The 16120-nt window shown below is 39.4% G+C and overlaps 1 protein-coding gene across 1 annotated transcript in view; it reads left to right on the top strand.

The window, feature by feature from the left end:
- The first annotated feature begins 235 nt into the window (after positions 1-235).
- Positions 236-16120, top strand: part of ttc33 (tetratricopeptide repeat domain 33) — a 65244-nt gene continuing 49359 nt past the window's right edge. The window contains exons 1-2 of the mRNA XM_036579964.1: positions 236-279; positions 3479-3700. Of these exons, the coding sequence (XP_036435857.1) occupies positions 3480-3700 (221 nt within the window). The 5' untranslated portion in view covers positions 236-279; position 3479. The remainder of the gene's footprint in view (positions 280-3478; positions 3701-16120) is intronic.

Genomic DNA, 16120 nt, shown 5'->3' with positions numbered 1-16120 from the left:
TATTAGAAAAAACAAGGATCATTGTGTAATTTCTTAATCCAGTTCGGCTAAAATAATGTTACAACAAATGAGGGGGTGAAATATGTAGTCAGAGTGGAATAAAAATCAAATACAGTGTGATTAAAATCTAATAATAGAGTATAATTTCCAAGCAACTCCTGTATCTTGTAAGACTGCCCCTGCGTGTCTGGTGGTCGTGTACCTTTAAGAGGGTTTGTTTACGTGCTGGTACTTCCGGGTGAGTCTATGGCGCTGTTGAGTTGGGTTTCTCAGTATAACGTGAGTAACGAAAAGCTAGTTAGCTGATAATGTATTAACGAGTTGCGTGCAAAGTCAGACATTGTATTTCCTTGAATAACTACCGAGTTCATTTTCTGTGCTGCTATCGTGAGTGTCTGCAGGGTTTAACTGTGTTATTTTGAATATAAAACACAGTTTCTCTGTGTCGAGGGCGCGAGTGATGCTAAAGGCTCCGCACAGAGCAACGAGAAATAAATGATAATACAGCCTCCGTGTGAATGTTGGGAGAAGATGTCGAAGGTCGCTGAGCTGCTTGAGTTGCAGCTGCAAATTTTTTTAAACGTGTTTCGTCAAAGCGCAGCGTTAACATTTGACAATCTGCGTTAATATCATAAATATATTCAGATTGCGATTCAGCAATCAAAACGAAGTACTGAACCCATGTTTTAGTGTCATCCTTGTGTAAATTCATGGTTAGCCTCTGTTTCACAAGTGCAGTCTTGTACAGGCCCAGCACTTCACTGCTCACTGTTGTTCTAGGAGTGGCTCATTAAAGGTGAACTCCATACATAATAATTGGTTGAGGTTTAAACAAAGTCATTCAGAGTGGTTTGATGTGAAATTCTCCGTACTTGAGAACCTTGCAGAGTCAGAATTGTTCACAGTGGTGGTGATAGGAACCAGGCGTCTGTAGAGTTTAATGCCTCTAAAAGCTCCCTCGTAGAAAGTTACCACATGTAGGTTAATGGTCAGCTGTGTGGTGCCTGTCTGACATTGTCTTATGATGGTTTTGTGATTAAGTTTTGACTTAAAGTGTATTTTAAGCTATTTATTTTAAACAATTCTGGTGGAAGGGTACATGCAGGGCATTGTAAGGCAAAAGAGTCCCCAAAGAAAATGTATTTTTTCAGAGTTACAACTATTTTACCATATAAAAACTCAGATGTACGTGTAGGTTCACTGGTGATTTTGTATAGTAAATAGAATGGCTATATTTGTAATGTAGACATGATGACCCCTGGTTCTTATCACCACCACTGAAAAGAACAAAAAAAACTCTACGACCAACCATTTCACTTCAAACCACAGAATTAATCAGTTTACATCTCAAGGACTGAATTATTCAGAAATGTTTGTTGGTGGAGTTTCCATTTAAGGTGGCCAAATATTTGTGAGTCGTTCCATGAACAGAGTACCGTTTGAGTCCGCAGCGTTTGATGCTGTAAATAAGAGAGAAAATGTTTTTCATGCCTAACCATTTAAAATCTCAGGCTTATTAATACAAAGTCTTATTATTCAGTAACTACAGGGACTTCAATGCAAAATGACTGAATTATTCTTAGTCTATAGAAGTGTGAATAAAAAAAAAAACTTTGGGCCCTGGCCCTTTAAAGGGTTAAATAAATTTATTCAAAGCTCATCACTGACATAGTGTAATAATGTTTTTTATTGCAAGTGAAAAAAGTATGTTTATATATGTTATATTTATATACATATAAGTACGTGTATGTATTTACAGTGGGGTCCAAAAGTCTGAGACCCACATAAATGATAAATAGAAAGTTTAAGAATTTTGAAAAATGAAAAACACGAACAATGTGTCTCTTCCTTTAAAGCTCATATTTAAATTACCCCTCTTAGGTGGATTTGATCTACTCATAAGAGGATTTTGCACAGACTTGTTTATTGCCAGCTCAGGTGCACATTGTCATTAAAGCACAAATACAAAAATAAATCAGAAATTCATGTTAAAATTTAACATGAAGGCTCTACATCCCACTCAAACTGTTATGCAGATATTATAATCTGTTATGAAAAAGCTTGTATTGAATTAGAAAGGAATGCACATAAAAGCACTTCCGTTAGTGCTCTCAGACTTCTGGACCTTACTATGTATGTACAAACGTACTGTGACAGACCTGATAGATAATTTGCATTTTAAATGTCACTATGCTGTTTACTTTTAGCCATGTCTTTGCACTTATAATATTGAAAAGGAGAGCATTTGTGATTTGTGATAGCCCTGAGGTCAAAGGGCCATGGCATCTAATAAATATTGTTCTTAACTCTAATGTGGATATAGAGCCAGCTGTCCCTACCCAAAATTGTGTCATAAGCAACATAGTGATACACCGCAGATTTGTTCTTTGCTCAGTGGGTCAGTGTACCAGGCCTAAAGCTCAAAAAAATGTTTAATAGCTGTGTGCTTTAAAAATGTGTGACCTATCACCTAGTTAGTGATCATTAATTAATGTTTTGTATCAGTTACACCTAAACCATTAGTTTATAGGCGACTACTGTAATTGACGCTTCTTAACAACTCCTTGGACATTTGGAAACTGGAACCTAGGCCTTTCACAATTATTACTTAATTGTCTGATCACAGTTATTTAAGGGGGTTGCAGTTATTTTTCACGGTTGTCAGCTTTCATAGTTATATGTTTACATCACATCAAATAGAATGTGAATTTTATCAGTCAGGGTTGAGGCAAATCAGTCGATTAGAAAGCATGTTTATTAATAATAATAATAGACTTTGTTTAGCAAATTTTCACACATTCAGAATTCAGCGCAAATGCTTTATAGCGTCAACCAAAAACAACAGAGAAAGAAAAGAAACAAGAGGTAACAACAGTAAGATGCAGGAAATAAAAGCAGTGACATTTATTGAAACGCCTAACAAAAGTTCTTGTTTTTGACTGGTGCAATAACACTTTTAGAGGGCAGCACTGATTATTGTCAGTTGGGAGCTACTAAGTATCAACAGCTAGGAAACAAGATTTGGGCACATAAGGCTTGTTCTTTAGTAGTTACATACAATGAACAGAAATGTTGTCAGTTGTCATCCAAAATTTCATGATTGTGACAGAAACTTACAGGCCTGATGATGGAACCTTTTGAAAAAAAATGTTGTTTGAGAGCAGTGAGTGCAAATGTGGGCTATAATTTAATGAAGCAGTAAGTCGCAAGTTATCAACGCCTTGCCCAACAACACCCCTCGACCGTGTTAAAATTATTGTTACGCTTGGCCTCAATTGAAAATCTTTAAGAAATCTTAAAGGAATAATGTAAATTAGTACTAATAATGATCAAATTGATCAAACCTTCCACCTAGTAATGTCGTTTGTTTACAGCTGGCCATGGTTGCCAAAGATTATTCCATCTAAGCAGAATGTTTTCTCAATAACTTTTTGAATTATTTGGAGGATTAAAGTACTGACTTGTCATCTTTTGGCAGGATGGCCTCGTTTGGCTGGAAGAGGAAGATCGGGGAGAAGGTTTCTAAGGCGGCTGTGCAGCAGTTTGAGGCGGAGTCAGAAAAGGTGGCGGAAGATACGGAGTTGGAAGGAGTCGACTGGCTGCATGCAATCAAACGCAGGCGAGAGGTGCTCTTAGAGGACTGCACAGCCAAGAGTAACAGGCTAAAGGATGAGGGAACACAGCTGGCTGAGCAAGGCAGGTGTGTGTGTCTGCTTGTTTTTTCCTACATTAGGTTTCTATTTAATGAAACGTTTACCTAGAACTGTAAAAGTATTAACCACAGTTATATGTGTACCATGTGTTGCATGCGGCTGTTAATTGGTTGCATTCTCATCGTGAGTGATGGACCTTCTGCAGGTTAAGTTCAGATGAGTCTGTAGAAACATGTACCCACCTACACAGAGTTGTGAGTTTGTTAGAGGCTGCTTGTGTGATACACACGTACCACTTGTCTCATCCACCCAAATGAGATCTGATGGTAGAGAGTAGGGATTTGCATGAGTATTCGGTTAACCATTCGAGGTGCCAGTATTCGAATACTGAAATCACTTTTTCGGTATATGGACTATTCTATTGAATCAGTTCAAACTGCAGTCTCACAGGCAGGATCTGTACGGTCATGAAAATCCTGGAAAAGTCATGGAATATAGAAATGTGGTTTTCCAGGCCTTTAAAAGTCATGGAATTTCCTAGACTTTTCCCTAAAGCAATTCATTTTGTCACATTGCACAATTTCCTAGACTTTTCCCTAGAGCAATTCATTTTGTCACATTGCACATTGTGTCTAGATTGCAAAAAGACTAATGTATCTGCACATGGACTAGCTAGAGTGCACATCCCTTGTAGAAAGTGGCTGATAAATTGTGCAGAAGATGGACTGCTGTCAGTAACTGTATACTTACAAAGTAAACGTGTAAAGATTTCAGTGTTTTGAAAAATCAAATTTGAAACACTGGATCTAAATTTAAAATTGTATTGCCGATACGCTCCTTGGTCTCTTCTGAGGGTCTCTCTTGTCGCATTTTGTGGAAACAACTGTCAGCAAGGCATCTCAATCAGTTCTAAATTTTAGAAGTTGTGATTTGTGGGGTTTGTTTGAGGGTGGCAGAGCAGGCGCTGTAAAAGTTCTGTTGTTATTTGTCTGGGCCAAACCAGTTTGTGTAGGATATGATTAGAGCTCTGTAATCCATTTTTAACATGCAGAATATCAAAAATGAAATTGAGTCTTGTCCTCAGAATTGGAAATCGTATTGAACATGAATGTATGTGCATTGATATACCTCAAGTGTGCATTCATGTAAGCTGGGGCCTGGTGCACTGTATTAACACAAGTATATGTATTTTAAACCCAAACTCTACTCTGCTCGCAAACGTAAGGGTTATGATAGACACAGTTTTGTAGTGCATTAGCTTTTTTTCTAAGCACTTGAGTTGATTGACAAAAAATGTTATGATGGGATAAACTGGTATTTTGAGTAATGCACTAACAGTATTTATCAGTACATGTTTGTTGAATTGCTGATGGTACCTGGAAGAGAACATTATCCAGCCTTCGCTGATCAGCTGTTAACCCCACTGCCCTGAAGTTTCTCTCACTTCTGCTGCTTAATACACTTTGAGCAAGTGAAAAGATCTCTTGCTATCCGTGATGTGATAGTGACTGATGTACTGTTGAAATTTATCCCTGGCTTCATTCATGGGCATGTTCACGCACTCCTTTAACTCCAGACCTATTCTAATAGAGTAGGGGTCTCGCTCTCAAATTAAATGGGGGCCACTAGCAAAATGCAGAGAAAAAAGCATCCAATTATTAGTTTTCCAGTATTAATTTTAACTACATAACATGCGCTCATTTAAGCACATCATAATTAAACATTATGTATTAATCCTAATATTTTAGTGTTCAGTTTAATCAAGTGAGTTAAATTACATGGGACTCCTATTGTGATAACATAACCATTGATGTTAATTCATTTGATAATTATATATATATATATATATATATATATATATATATATATATATATATATAATTATTAAATGAATTAACATCAATGGTTATGTTATCACAATAGGAGTCCCATATATATATATGCTTATGTAAGGTAACCGGTCGCAGTATCTAGTGCATAAAGCGTATCTAAATATTAAAGTCAAACATATCATAAATATTTAGGTGTAGCAAAATTATTTGTGGGCCAGATTTAAGGATAAATTGTAAAGACGCGATGGGATGTGTGAATCCGTCTTGTGGTCCGATAGTTTAAAACCCCTGCTATAGACTATAAGTAAGACAGTGTGTGAGAGTGAATGAAAATTGGGCGTATTCCTTGTACATGGGGACAAAGCCAGAACTGATTTGTGCATTAGTACACAAGTGACCCTGTTAACCATGATTTTATTTATTATTTAATTAATTTATTTTTTTTGCCTGACAGAACCGTTATGTGACAGATCATTGTTTGAGCAGTTTGAGCACTTTCTTTTCTGAAAGGCTGTAGAATATTCCACACATCTCTCTCTGTAAGAGCTGAAAAGTGACAGCATTCTTTATAAAAATGTTCTCTTCTCCTTCTCAGTTCAGCCAATGGTGCATTGTTGTTTTTTTTTTGTATGCAGCAAATGGGTGAAATGTGCACATCTGTTACAGCATAGTTTTTTTTCACAAAAATATAACAATTTTTCTGCTGAAGTTGAAGATGTTTTATGTAATTTAGGGAGCTTTGAGACCTACCTTATTTGGGGTGAACCTGTCAGACTTTTTCTTTAGTTTGGTCTGTTTTGACTGGTGTGAACACTCAACACTTACACAGGAGCACACTAAACAAATTAACTGTGGTCCAGCAAAAATCGTGGGTCACTTTTCGGTGTTCCAAATGACCGTTGGTTCTGTTTGCTTCTGGGTATATATTTTTGTGGTGGTCTGCACCAAACAAAGGAATTCAACATCAGAGTGTGCTTTGTCTGTTTTAACCTGACTCTTCACAGACGAGTTGCTGCTAATAACAGCAGATGAGCAATAAAATCATAGCGCAACAATGCCTTTTTACACGTGGATTGCAGAACTTATTGCATCACTGACCTGATTGGTTGCATTCAAATTTATTTGTGTTGACTGTAGTATACACAGATGATAAGCTTCTCTATTTTCATGCAAAATAGGAGTTGTTTGGCTCAAATGGTGGCAAATGTGAAAGTAACAATTTGATGCACTTTAGCTGTTGCAGTGTGAAACAGACTGAAGCAAATGTAGGTAGACTGTAACAAATACCTAAACTCTGGTGCGAACTAGGTGTGCAAACAGCCTTAGTTACTCACCATGCTGAGCCTTCATCATTTTTTGCTGTGCATGCAATATTTTGTTGACAGTCCCTCTGTCGTGCCAGGTGAGCTCGGTTTTACACAGTTTCCTGGAAACTGTCTTTTTAGATGACGTTAAAGTGGTCTTCCCATATTTTGGACTTTTTGGGTTGTGTACAACCTCATGCCGTAAGCTCTGTTTTTTCCATCTTTCAATCAAGTGAGAAAAAAAAAAGTAAAACAGATGTCAAGCTAACTAATCGTTTTTGTTTCCAGCAACTTTTTATTATCAATGTTATTGATGTCGATTAGTCATTGCAACTCTAAACAATGTATACAATTCAAAAAGTAGATATGTGCTTTTACAATAACTGCTTGTGCATGCATATGTGTTTGTGCACACATACAGCTGTTGTGAGTGCGTCAGTGAACAAGCCAAGTACCAGATCTAGTTTCTACACTGTTTTTAATGCGCTCTCGGCATGCTCGATTTTCAGGCACATCTTTGTCATTAGCATAGGCTTTCCTGGAAATGAGAGGGGGGGCCTTGCATGAGTGTACCTCATGTGTGGCTTGTGGGAAGAAAACGGTTTTGGTGTCTCCTGCAAAGTGAAATCTGTTTTGTCAGTTAGGTTTGAAGCTGTGGAGCTGGAATAATAAGGGAACAAGGAAAAACTGACTGTTCTCCTTCTGTCAGGGGCAGCTCATCTGTCAGCCATTACTTAATCAGGTGCCTCAGTTTGGCTCGCAGTGAAAATATTCACAGTGACAAAAAGGCTTAAAGATGTAGGATGATCTTGCCTGAGCAGACTGCAGGCGACCAGCAGATGGCACTGTTGGTTTTGTAATTGAAACTAAAGCGCTCCACGCTAGATAATGCTTATACTAGTTTAGGATCTCCATGTGCTTCTTGGACGTACAGTTCTAGGAAAAACCTTAAATTGGTGTAGATTCTTTACATTTAGCTCAGGTTCTTTAAACTTGGAAAAGTTTCTTCACTCTTACACATCATGTTTACAAAAACGTTCTTTATGAACCATTGAAGGTTCTTTAGGGAGCCAGTGTAGTTCTTCTGCCATAGCATCACTCTGGAGAACCTTTTGACCTTTCTGTGTGAGATTTAAGGCTGATTCTGTGAACATCTAAACTATTGAATTATACAGAAAATTTGAAAAAGTGGTGAAACTCGCCTCGAAGAGCATATGCTATGTATATTATTTAAAAGACAGGACTTTAGAAATGTATGCAACAGCTTTTACTACAGACAGTGCATCCCTAACATAGAGTTTGAAAGATGAAACAAGCACAAACAAAAGAAACTTCATTTTCTATCAAAATAATGAGAAGTGCTTTTCAATTTTGGCATCAGAGATGTACATATTTGAATGTGATAAAACAGATAGTTCCGTTCCTATAATCTGATTGGCTGAGCCATGTTTGAAACGGTTGTAAAATACACACACCTATGACCGCACTCACAGCAGCTGAATAACTCCAGCAGCTCTGTATAACTGCGCCACGTCACAAAAAATCCTTGTGCTGTTTAACAACAAACTGTAATGCTGCTTGCTTGGACCACTGAGTTTATTAAAGTAGAACCCAGCTGGATTGGTGCAAAATAAGACTTGCAGTGGTAATTTGGTCACCAAAAAGTACATAAAAAGGGGAGGTTTATTATTAAACTGTGCTGTGTTGTCATACGACGCGAAGCAAAGTGCCTAAAACTCTCTTCCAGTGGTGTTAAAATTCTCTCATGGCTTATTGCTTCATTCTCGTATTTTGCCATAGAAACACAGTACCTGGTGTTAATGCAGTAGACTGGTACACAGTATTTCTGTTGTACTGATTGCATCTACAGTACTGTGCATCCTTCATTTATTTAATTTCCAGTCAAAGCAACTATTAAGTACAAGTTATTTATTTGCATCAGGAAAAGTCCGACAACATACGCTGCTCAAAAAAATTAAGGGAACACTTTGAAAACACATCAGATCTCAATGGGAAAAAAAATCATGCAGAATATCTTTCCTGATATGGACTGGGTAATGTGTTAGGAAGAAAAGGATGCCACATCGTTTGATGGAAATGAAAATTATCACCCTACAGACGGTTGGATTCAAAAACACTCCAAAAATCAAAGCAAAAAAATGATGCAGCAGGCTAATCCATTTAGCCGGAATTCCATTGCAGCAACTCGAAAATGGTACTCAGTAGTTTGTATGGCCTCCACGTGCTTGTATGCATGCCTGAGAACGTTGGGGCATGCTCCTAATGAGACGATGGATGGTGTCCTGGGGGATCTCCTCCCAGATCTGGACCAGGGCATCACTGAGCTTCTGGACAGTCTGAAGTGCAACATGACGGCGTCGGATGGACCGAAAGATAATGTCCCAGGGGTGTTGTACTGGATTTAGGTTAGGCGAGTGGGGGGGGGGAGGCAGTCAATGGTATCAATTCGTTCATATTCCAAGAACTGCCTGCATACTCTCGCAACATGAGGCCGGACATTGTCGTGCACCAGGAGGAACCCAGGACCCACTGCACCAACGTAGGGTCTGATAATGGGTCCAAGGATTTCATCCCGATACGTAATAGCAGTCAGGGTACCGTTGTCTAGCCTGTAGAGGTCTGTGCGTCCTTCCAGGGATATGCCTCCCCAGACCATCACTGACCCACCACCAAACCGGTCATGCTGAATGATGTTGCAGGCGGCATAACGTTCTCCACGGCGTCTCCAGACCTTGTCATGTCTGTCACATGTGCTCAGGTGAAACCTGCTCTCATCTGTGAAAAGCAGCCAGTGGCGGATCTGCCAATTCCAGTGTTCTAAGGCAAATGCCAATCGAGTTCTATGGTGCTGGGCAGTGAGCACAGGGCCCTCTACGGGACATCTGGCCCTCAGGCCACACTCATGAAGCCTGTTTCTGATTGTTTGGTCAGACACATTCACACCAGTGGCCTGCTGGAGTTAATTTTGTAGGGCTGCCTTGCACAAAGGAGCAGATACCGGTCCTGCTGAGGGGTTAAGGACCTTCTACAGCCTTGTCCAGCTCTCCTAGAGTAACTGCCTGTCTCCTGGAAACTCCTCCGTACTCCTAAGACTTTGCTGGGAGACACAGCAAACCTTCTGGCAATGGCACGTATTGATGTGCCACCCTGCAGGAGTTGGACTACCTGTGCAATCTCTATAGGGTCCAGGTACCGCACCATGGTACTAGTAGTGACGCTGACCTAAGCCAACTGCAAAACTAGTGAAAAATCAGTCAGAAAAGATGAGGAGGGACAAAATGCCAATGGCCTCCACCTATTAAACCATTCCTGTTTTGGGGGTCATCTCACTGTTGCTCCTCTAGTGCACCTGTTGTTAATTTCATTTCAACACCAAAGCAGCTGAAACTGATTAACAACCCCCCCTGCTACTTAACTGACCAGATCAATATCCCAGAAGTTGAATTGAGTTGATGCTATAATTTGATTAAAAAATGTTCCTGTAATTTTTTTGAGCAGTGTATTTAAATCAGAACTGTAAGTTTTTGTTTTTTTTTGTCTTTTGTAAAAACTAAAAGTAGTAGCATTACTAAGGAGCAGAATAACGTGCTAAGTTGTGGCATCTGTGCGCTTCTGTGAGTCACTCTGTAAAGTTTGAAATAGTAATAGTATTAAGTCAGAGGCGCCGGATCGGACTTCACAGGAGTTTTTTGGGATGCATCATACAGCTCTACATATTAACATCACATGCACAGGCTCAGAAAGAAGGTCCGGCTCATTGTTTAGGTCCCAAATCCAAAATTAACATTATACTGATGAAGATATGATGACAATAGCATATCATTCGCTTACATCCTCAGAAGACACACCCTTCCCCACATTTTAACTGACATACTCTTTCAGCGTGCTCAGCAACATCAGATTCATCCGCTGTTCATCAGTTGTCAGAGAACACCAGCTTCTTCTTTGTTTGATTTGCAAATTTTCTTCTTTTTTGTCTGTTTCCTTTTCTCAGTAATGCCTTCTTGGCAGCTACTTATCCTTTAAGATCTGTAGTGTTGTTGTCTTCTCACAGTGGAAGGGTGAACAGAAACACCTGCTGATTTTTTCAGATCTGAAGCAACAGTGGAGCTTGATTTTTCTCCTCTCTCTCAAAGATGAAAGCTTTACGTGCTGTTTATCTGATGGTCTTTTTCTTTGGTCGCCTGCCAGGTCTTGCACAGTTGGTAGGAGTTCCAATTTCTCTGTATGTTTTAATGATACTTTTGGATTCCAGTTTTGGAAACTCTTGTTTTTTCACTTTTTTTTTTTTCTTTTGGCTTTCCTGTTCCTTATCTGATCTCCTCAGATATATCTCCTGAAAAAGAATAACTTGTACTTAATGGCCGTTTTGACTGGAAATTCAATAAATGAAGGTCTTTTTTGCTCAGTACAGTACATGGGGGAAAAAACATAGACTAATTCATGAGATAGACCATACCTTTGTGTATCTACATTCCATTATTTATGAATTAATGAATCAGTTTATTTAATCATTTTTAGTTCTTTATTTTCTTAAGATCAAGAGTGACTCTAGGCCTGTATGTTGAGGGAAAACAGCAGATGTGTCTTGCTTCCCGTAATCCCTGGCCTTTTCGATCTGCTGGGCAAAAACAAGAACTTTTGTCTCCAGGATTAGCTGGAGATGGAGACGAAAGAGAAATTGAATGGATAAATATAACCATGCTATCATATACCAGGCAGCTCCCATGAACTGCGGTTCGTGTTTGACTATGGTTGAATTGGAGTATGTGCAAAACAAAACCAGTTAACGTCATAACCTGAAAGAGTCAGGTAGTGGGGTCAGGTTTACTGAAAGAGGTGTAGAGGCAGGGATTAAATACTAGATGTGATCATGAGTGCCTAAGCCTGTTAAGCCGTCATCAAGATGCTCTGTCCTGCCATGCATGTCAGTCTCTACTTCGGGTAAATGCCTACCAGCTTATTTAACCTTGATTTCTTAAGAGAGAATATTAGATAAATCGTGGAATTTCAGATCTATCTGTTGATGTTATTATCTGTTAATAATCATTTGGTCTGGCCCTAATTTTAACGAATTACATGTAGGACATTAATAAATTGCACATCAATTAATTGTAGTGTTATTTGATGACTGTGCAGTGATGTACCAGCAACAGAATTTCAGGTTGAGTACAGAAGATGAGAAATTTCTATCAGAGAAGTGCTGATGTGAACATAGCCCTTAGAATGATGTGCACCCACAGGCCGTTGTCTATCAGTTCCACTTCATGTAAGACTGGTTTACTGCAGAAGAGATGAACAAGGTTGTTATTGCAGTTTCCTGTAACATAAGATTCAAATTCCAGGTGAGACCGGGATGTACACAGGAACTTAATTGGTAATTGACACCAGAAGAACTGATTTGCTTTCATTGAATTGGCTAAATAAATCTGATATACATAAGAAAAGACCTCAAATTCACCCTTTAATATTGTCTCACATTGTAGTTAAAGGGCCCAGATCATGAATAAACAAAATTTTCCACGGTTTTTCATACCACAGCCTTGAAAAGAAACCATGAGGCAGATTTGGCAAAGAATGTGATGGCTAATGCTGTTGAAGGTGCGCAGTGTGAAGGAGACGAAGGGGATTCTCAAAACTGCCTACTTTATAGCAGAAAACAAATTGGCTAATTCAAAATTTGATCATTTGGTTAAATTCATGAAAGAGATGGAGTGTCCTCCTTTCAAAAAGCTTTCAGAAAGAACGGGACAAGGTAGTTAAGCTCACAAGTAATGTCCCACCCAAAGTGTATAAATCCCCCCCATGTGAAACATTTAAGGTTGGAATTCCCTCATTTAAAAAAAAAATGAATTTTAGGCCCTGACACACATTACAGATTGCAAATAACAGGTTAGCATCAGAACTGCTTTGTGTAAATTTCAGGACAAATTACATCGTTTTGGGAAAGGTCTTCAGACATTACACATTTCTGCATATTTCTGAGTAGGCAGCTGCTCTGACTTTTTGGAGCATTTAAGGTCAGGTCTATATATATTTGGACAGTGACACAATGTTTGTAATTTTGCCTCTGTACACCACCACAATGGATTTGAAATGAAGCAATCAAGATGTGTTTACTGTCGACTTTCAGCTTTAATTCAAAGGGTTGAATAAAAATATTGGATTAACCATTTAGGAATTAGTCATTTTTACATGGCCCTTCCATTTTCACAGACACAAAAGTAATTGGACTGTTGACTGAAAAGCAGTTTCATGTTAAGGTATGGCCTGTTCCTTCATTATTTCAAGACAAATTCAGGAGATAAAAGGTCTGGAATGTTAAATATGCATTTGGTAGCTGCTCATGGAAACTCAGTATACAGTCCAAAGGGGTGTTGATGCAAGTGAAGGGGGCCATCATTAGGCTGAAAAAACTAATCTATCAGAAAGACAAAAGAAACTTTAAGGAATCAACAATTTGGTACATTCTTCAAAAGAAGGAATGCACTGGTGAGCTCAGCAACACCAAATGGCCTGAAAGACCACGGAAGACACCTAAAGCGGATGAGCGCAGAATCCTTTCTGTGGTGAAGAAAAACCCCTTCACAACATCTGGTCAATTCAAGACATTGTAGAGGAGGTTGGCATATAATTGTCACATTCCATAGTCAAGAGATCCCTTCATGAATGTGAATACTGTGAGTTTATGTCAAGATGCAAAGATGTTATAGATTAGACTAGAAAACACCTAAAAAAGCTGGCCAAGTTCTGGATTCTTTGGAAGTATGAAACCAAGATGAAACTAAGCATGACGAATGAAAGGAAGGGCTCATGATCTGAAGCATACCACATCATCTGTCAAACAGTGGAGACAGTGTTATGACATGGGCATGTATGGCTGCCAGTGGAACTGGGTCACTGGTGTTTGTTGTTGATGTGATTGCTGATGGAAGTACCAGGATGAATTCTGTGTATAGAGCTATAATTTCTGCTCAGATTCAGTCAGATGCTGCAAAACTGATATGACAGCGCTTCACAGTACAGATGGATAATGACTCAAAACATACCGCGAAAGCAACCTAAGAGCTTTTTAAGGCAAAGAAATGGAATGGTCTTAAATGGCCAAGTTAGTCACCTGACCTTACCCCAGTTTAGCACACTTTTCACTTACTGAAGAAAGCAGAAAGGCAGAAAGACCCACAAAAAAGCAGCAACTGAAGCCAGCTGCAGTAATGGTCTGGTAAAGCATCTCAGGGGAGGAGACTCAGCATTTGGTGATGTCTGTGGGTTCCAGACTACAGGCAGTCATTGTCAATGGACATCTGACTATGTACTATTAAATTGTGTGGGTGTGTGTATATGTGTGTGTGTGTGTGTGTGTATATGTGTGTGTGGGTGTGTATGTATGTATATATATATATATATATATACACACACACACATGTACACCGATCAGGCATAACATTATGACCACCTCATCGTTTCTACACTAATTGTCCATTTTATCAGCTCCACTTACTATATAGGTGCACTTTGTAGTTCTACAATTACAGACTGTAGTTCATCTGTTTCTCTGCGTACTTTGTTAGCCCCCTTTTACCTTGTTTTTCAGTGGTCAGGACCCCCATGGACCCTTACAGAGCAGGTACTATTTGGGTGTTGGATCATTCTCAGCACTGCAGTGACACTGATGTGGTGGTGTGTTAGTGTGTGTTTTGTGCTGGTACGAGTAGATCAGACACAGCAGTGCTGCTGGAGTTTTTAAACACTCACTGTCCACCCTATTAGACACTCCTACCTTGTCAGTCCACCTTGTAGATGTAAAGTCAGAGACGATAGCGTACCTGCTGCTGCACAGTTTGTGTTGGTCATCCTCTAGTCCTTCATCAGTGGTCACAGGACACTGCCCACAGGACGCTGTTGGCTGGATATTTTTGGTTGTTGGACTATTCTCAGTCCAGCGGTGACACTGAGGTGTTTAAAAACTCCAGCAGCACTGCTGTGTCTGGTCCACTCAGACCAGCGCAACACACACTAACACACCACCACCACATCAGTGTTACTGCAGTGCTGAGAATGATCCACCACCCAAGTAGAACCTGTTCTGTGAGGGTCCATGGGGGTCCTGACCACTGAAGAACAGGGTAAAAGGGGGCTAACAAAGTATGCAGAGAAACAGATGGACTACAGTCTGTAATTGTAGAACTATGAAGTGCACCTATATACATTTGAAACCATGTTGACAGGGGCTTCAAAGAAAACAGTAGGTATAATTATTTTTATGTAATGATTGAATCTGAAAGATGAACCTCTGGACTGGATGCACTGATAGTTTGGTATTAACCTGCCCATCTCTTCCTTTAATTCTACACCAAAGATGGGCATTTTACCTTTTATAGTTATTTTATGTGTTAATAATATTTGAATATCCTAGTGAAGAAATAGTTTATGCTTGTAACTGTTGAGGCTGTCTCTGATGGAAATGTGTAATGGATTGGCATGCAATGTCCCAGCAACTAGAACTTTTTGTCGAAAGGAGTTTGTCTTTTGCTTTGTTGCAGATGGTGCTAGCATTTCCAAAAGCAGCCTATTTAAACTCAGAAGTTTGAGTTCCTTGGTTCTAATCTCACTTTTCCATAAAGGAGCATACTAGGGATGCACCATACTACTTTTCCTCTTCAGATACCGATACCTGGTTCTTCAGTATCAGCCACTAATGAGTAGCGATACGGACACTAACTCTGTTTAACTATCTAACTCTATTTAGTCTTGATATTTATACAGTGCCACTTTTTAAATATTTTCTTATGCCAAAAACTGTATCATTTGCCTCTGACGTCTTGGAGCATCAGACTCTGTATTTAATAAACATACTGGAGTTTAGTAAATATTAGTCAATCACGCTGTCAGTATCAGCGGTCGAGCTGCAGATTTCTTGGCTTTGTTGAAGCAAAAGGCCATGAGATGCTGCTGCTGAACCAACCATGCAACCCTATACGCAGTGCCAGGAGCGGATAGCTTCCTCACGCGCAGTGGACCCCAGACCACCAATTTAAGGAGGACAAGAGATCAGCTCCCTGGACCGACCCCAAGCTCAAGCGCCTCCGCAGTTCTGTCAAGGCGAACTAACATCCAATATCTGACGTGGTCTATTCAGAAATACATTATCCTCTGCTGAAATAACACGGCAGTCATGGTCATCAGGCTCACTGTGAAGTGACTTAACCAAACACCATTTATTCCCAGTAAACACAAAGCAGGAATTAAACCACAGAATAGTTGTTTTTCTGTTTTGCTGAGCTCGGCAGCTGTGGCCGTTGGACTGAAG

This window comes from Colossoma macropomum, unplaced genomic scaffold, assembly GCF_904425465.1.
Source record: "Colossoma macropomum unplaced genomic scaffold, Colossoma_macropomum, whole genome shotgun sequence".
Lineage (NCBI taxonomy): Eukaryota > Metazoa > Chordata > Actinopteri > Characiformes > Serrasalmidae > Colossoma > Colossoma macropomum.
The sequence above is the reverse complement of the archived record's forward strand: the minus strand, read 5'-3'. Positions and strand labels throughout refer to the sequence as shown.